At 35.8% G+C, this 4,767-nt stretch overlaps 1 protein-coding gene across 1 annotated transcript; it reads right to left on the reverse strand.

Moving 5' to 3' along the window:
• Positions 1 to 889: 889 nt before the first annotated feature.
• On the reverse strand, positions 890 to 4,397 carry LOC117408354 (E3 SUMO-protein ligase EGR2-like). The gene is made up of 2 exons (XM_034013282.3): positions 4,037 to 4,397; positions 890 to 3,618 (listed from the first exon to the last, which is right to left on the reverse strand). Exons 1-2 carry the CDS (start codon positions 4,197 to 4,199, stop codon positions 2,306 to 2,308), a joined length of 1,476 nt encoding a protein of 491 aa, XP_033869173.2. The 5' UTR covers positions 4,200 to 4,397; the 3' UTR covers positions 890 to 2,305.
• Between the last annotated feature and the right edge of the window lie 370 nt (positions 4,398 to 4,767).

Consider the following 4,767-nt stretch of genomic DNA (forward strand, 5'->3'; position numbering starts at 1 on the left):
ATTGCAATTGAGTTATTTCTTCTGTGAATGGATAATTCATTTTTCAGCAAAAAATATGCACTAAAGCAGAAAAAAAACCTCTTGTTATCCATAGTATACCATTGAATCAAGATTTTAAAATCCATTTTATTTCCCCTCATTTATCAGCACTAGCACTATTCTCATATTAAGAGACCTATGATTGTATTGGAAGGTTTGCTGAACAGCCTTCTTGCCTGTGGGGTGTGGTGGGAACAGAAGATCATTGGAATGACACAAGAGAAACTTATCTTAACCCATCGCCTTTGATAGTCCTTAGTGATGTCTGCCTATTACCCTTATGAGCACAAAACCATGATTTCTGATTAGAAATCACATCTACATCCTCCCTTTCTTGATTTTCCTCTGGTTTGGATGAAACTGTGCATTGGCATTTGTATTGAGATGTTATTCTATATTCTGTGGGTGTAGGACATGGTATAATTTCTGAAAATAAGCACATGTATTTTATGAACATTGCAAAACCTCTTAACCCTACCAAGTAATTTTGAAAAAATCAGAACACAAGCTATTTCTAAATAATTTAATACATTTCATTTAGACTTAACTTTTTCAGTTAACAAAATTAGAGTACGTTATATATAGTTGCAGAAAAAAATTATACTAAATGTGTTCATCATTAACATTATATATATATATATATATATATATATATATATATATATATATATATATATATATATATATATATATATATATATATATATATATATATATATTATGCATTTCTTAGAAAAAAATACATTAAACACCTAGTATGTGATAAAAACAAATGTTTTATTCATACACATTAGTATTAAAAAATAACCACATATTCATTCAAAAGTACTCAATACAAAAGTTGGTGCTTATATATATTGTCATAGTTTTTAAAACAGTTAATATAACTTAAGGCAACTTCAAGTTACAGGTTTTTGTTTTTGTTGTTTTTTTTTTGTTTTTTTTACAATGCCTTTTGGTGTTGCTTTGGAACTTTGTTTCAATCTAAAATTCGCCACACCTAATAACCATCACTTGTATGTTTAATATACAGTTCCAGACAATCTTGCTTTAAAAAAATATTTTAAATTGCTGTCTATTTCTGTATATTATTGTATTATTGTACTGAATATGCACCAATGTGTGCTACTGGTTTGTTTTACTCAAACTATATATATATATATATATATATATTACTATTTTACAAGTGAAGTTGGTGTCTATTTTTTTTTTTTTTTGACACACCCATTGCAAATACAGAACACTGGCTAGAGATTCCATAAAGCACGTTCTTCTTCAAAATGTAAACAATAATAAATTACCCAGTTTGAAAAATACAATCTAAGGTGTTTTTAGTTACAAAAATATTTATTGGCCACAAATCATTTTTTTTTTATAAGTACAGCACATTTACCATAACAAAATATTGATTCAGCAAAGCAGATTTTCAATACCCTTGGCACATAATAATTTCAACAGCATATTGAACAATAATCAGTGTTGTTCAATATGCATTGCAAACGTGTTTGTCTTCAAAACAAATAATAATAATAATAATAATAATAATAATAATAATAATAATAATAATAATAATAATAATAATAACTCCCATAAAATATGAACATGCAGACCGAATACATTCTTCAATTATCTAAACAAAAGCAGAAACAGTTACTCAGACGTTACGCTGAACTGGCAGGCCACATTTAAGTGCAATGCTGTTTTTTTAATAATCATTCAATCCCTGTGCGAGTAGCCGTGGAGCTTTTCGAAGCTTCAGTGCTGAAGTCTTGTCAGTTGAAGGCTGCTGAAGTTCACTTTAAAAAGTACAATGTTTTTAATCTTTTGAAGGGACAACGGTGTATAAGTACACTGAGTGAAGCAGCATAGCCAATGTGAGCGTTCAATTCTTATTAAATTACATGATTCTTATGATGTAGCTGGAAAAGCTGATGTACAATAAAATACTTCAATCCTCATTTGCACAAAACAGTATTTTAAGAACATTGGGACAGCAACACGTTTCAAGTATGAATACGGTTTTATCTCTTCAAAACTTTGTTTCCTCAATCCCAAGCAAATTCACGATGCTTTCCTTTCCTTTGAACCCTTCTGACGTTGTCAATTGCATCACCATCTATCACATCTGACAACTCAAGTAGGTCGACTTTACACCGCGCTTCTTTTTCATTTTGTAAACAGACCTTGTCTGTTACACAAAACCATTCAACCTTCCAAGACGGAAATACTTTGATATCATACTCGTGCATTTATAGTATATGTCCGTTCAAATTCCTTCAGGTACAGAAAAAGAATAGGCAGTTAGGAGCTCGGGTTTGTGCTCCGCCTTCTCCTTCTGTTTTAAGTGTACCCTGCCGTGTCTTTTCCTCTCGTCGCTTCTGGCAAACCTTTTGCCGCAGACGTCGCAGGAGAACGGTTTCTCTCCAGTGTGGGTTCTGGTGTGGGTGGTTAGGTGGTCACTACGGCTGAAGCTTCTCAGGCAGATGCGGCATTGGAAGGGCTTGTGGCCAGTGTGAATGCGCAGGTGTCGGTTAAGCTCGTCCGACCTGGAGAAGCGCCTTTCGCAGTTTACCATGGGGCACGAGAACGGCTTCTCCTTGGGAGGCCCACTTAAATTAGTTTGGCTTTTCCTAGCACGAACCGGCTTCTCAAGTCTTAACCCACTCTTTACGTAATCAGTATGTACTATAGCTGGATAAAGAAGAGAATCTAACGCGCTGGGTAGTGTAGAAGATGACGTGTATGCTAAGTCACATTGACTTGTCAAAGTTTGGATCCCTAGAGATGTGCTTTGTTTGAACAAGTTGTCATTGTTGCCCAAGCCGCCCAAATGATAGTTATTGGAGATTTGGTTTTGGAATGTTTGCTGGTTATCAAGAAAATACAAGTCCTGCCTGAGTTTGCCCTCGAGTTCTGAGGCATGGCATGCGGGTGGGAAAGACTCAAGGAAATCTTTTGAATCCACTTGCTGGTTCACAGGTGAACAATTACCTGTGATACCGAACAATTCGGATTCATAGTTTGTCGGCAAATAAACGTCTGGCTTAGTAAAGGAGTCCCATTCGTAAACACTAGTCTCGCACTCGCTTTTCACAACGACTGGGAATGTTGTACGGTCTGACTGAGGGCGTAGTGGCTTCTGGGGTAACTCCTGAGTTTGTGCTGCAAGGTTAGCTTGGGTAATCGCAGAATCCTGCACGTGAAGGTTGACCTGAATGTCGGGGTAACTGGGGTAGAGCTGATTCTGAGGGTATAGCGGTGGCGTTGTAGAACACGAGGGAGCCTGGCATTGGAAAGTAGGGTCAGAGAACCCTTGACTTGGGTCAATTCGGGTGGCAGAAGAATACACTGTCTCGGGTTGATTCTGCTGGAATTCGGAGATTGGTAAAGTAGAAATGCCAACGATTTCTGAAATCATGTTGAGTAATGTCTCGGCACAGAACGGGGCTCCCGTGGAGGTCTCCACATAGAAACTACCAGAATAATTGAAGGATGAAGGGAATCCACAACTGGAACTTTCACTGGGGTGAAAGAAGAAATCGGAGTTGGAAGTTTCAATTTTGGGCTCCACTATAGCACCTGTTAAAAGAAAGGCAGCGTGTCATTACATCGAGTTTAACTGTAAACGACAACTTGTGAGTCATATATTATTATTATTATTATTATTATTATTATTATTATTATTATTATTATTATTATTATTATTATTATTAGCTTTGAAGACAAACACTCAATGCTATTAAAGACATCTCGTTTTTTTTTTTTTCACTAGAGTCCTGAATGACATGCATATTGTTCTGAATACCAGCAATATCATTTATAATCATGCAACCCATATAATTTACATAACATAATGTACTTGACAGTGTATGCAATGGTACATTAGTTAATGGCTGTGTTTTTATAATTGCTGGTACATTAACCATGAAGTACAATAAACGTTGAAATAACAGAATGTATCTGGTATATAAAACAATGTTATAGAAAATAAACTCACCTTGACTAAACTGTACAGGTGATTCCTTCTGCACTTCGCTGAAATGTTTCTGATTCATCTCTGGTCCTAGTGTGTCAATCCCAGCTGAAGAATTATTACAACAATCATTGTATTGGGAGTAGAAGGAGTCTTGTGATCTTAAATCCATATTGTTAAGCATCATTACGCTATATGTGTCAATCCAGATTACTGCTGTGCTGATAATAATTTAACAAGCAACACTTCAAATAGATGCAACCTGTCTTCTTCTGTAGATGTCCCCCTGGTGTAATTTCCACACATGCACAAAAGATTCAATTGCAGGAAATAATTCCGTATTATCCTTTTCGGTTTAGAATGAAATTCCAGTTCTGTGCATCATCTGCTATCTGTTGCTGTGAATTCATATCAATGGTTTCACGTTCCCCTGGTTTTATACCCAGTGCAGGTTGCTTACTCCGCCTCCCCATTCATTCTCGCCAGTGAAAGGATTCCCTGCTGCGTATTTGCTTGTCAAGTTAATGCCCATACATGGACAGAGGATGTGACGGGGTTTCCCAAAAAAGGAGACCAACGTTTGTGACGTACATCTTCAGACACATTCTTTGAGACGTGTATATAACTATAAGCAAGACTATGGATGTGTCTAAGGCTCTGTCCATGACGAGTTTCGTACAACTTATAAGCATTTAACATTACATTTAAGGACATATTTTTATATCACAACATTGATGTTGTATACTATATATTAC

Source organism: Acipenser ruthenus, chromosome 2 (assembly GCF_902713425.1).
Source record: "Acipenser ruthenus chromosome 2, fAciRut3.2 maternal haplotype, whole genome shotgun sequence".
Classification (NCBI taxonomy): Eukaryota; Metazoa; Chordata; class Actinopteri; order Acipenseriformes; family Acipenseridae; genus Acipenser; species Acipenser ruthenus.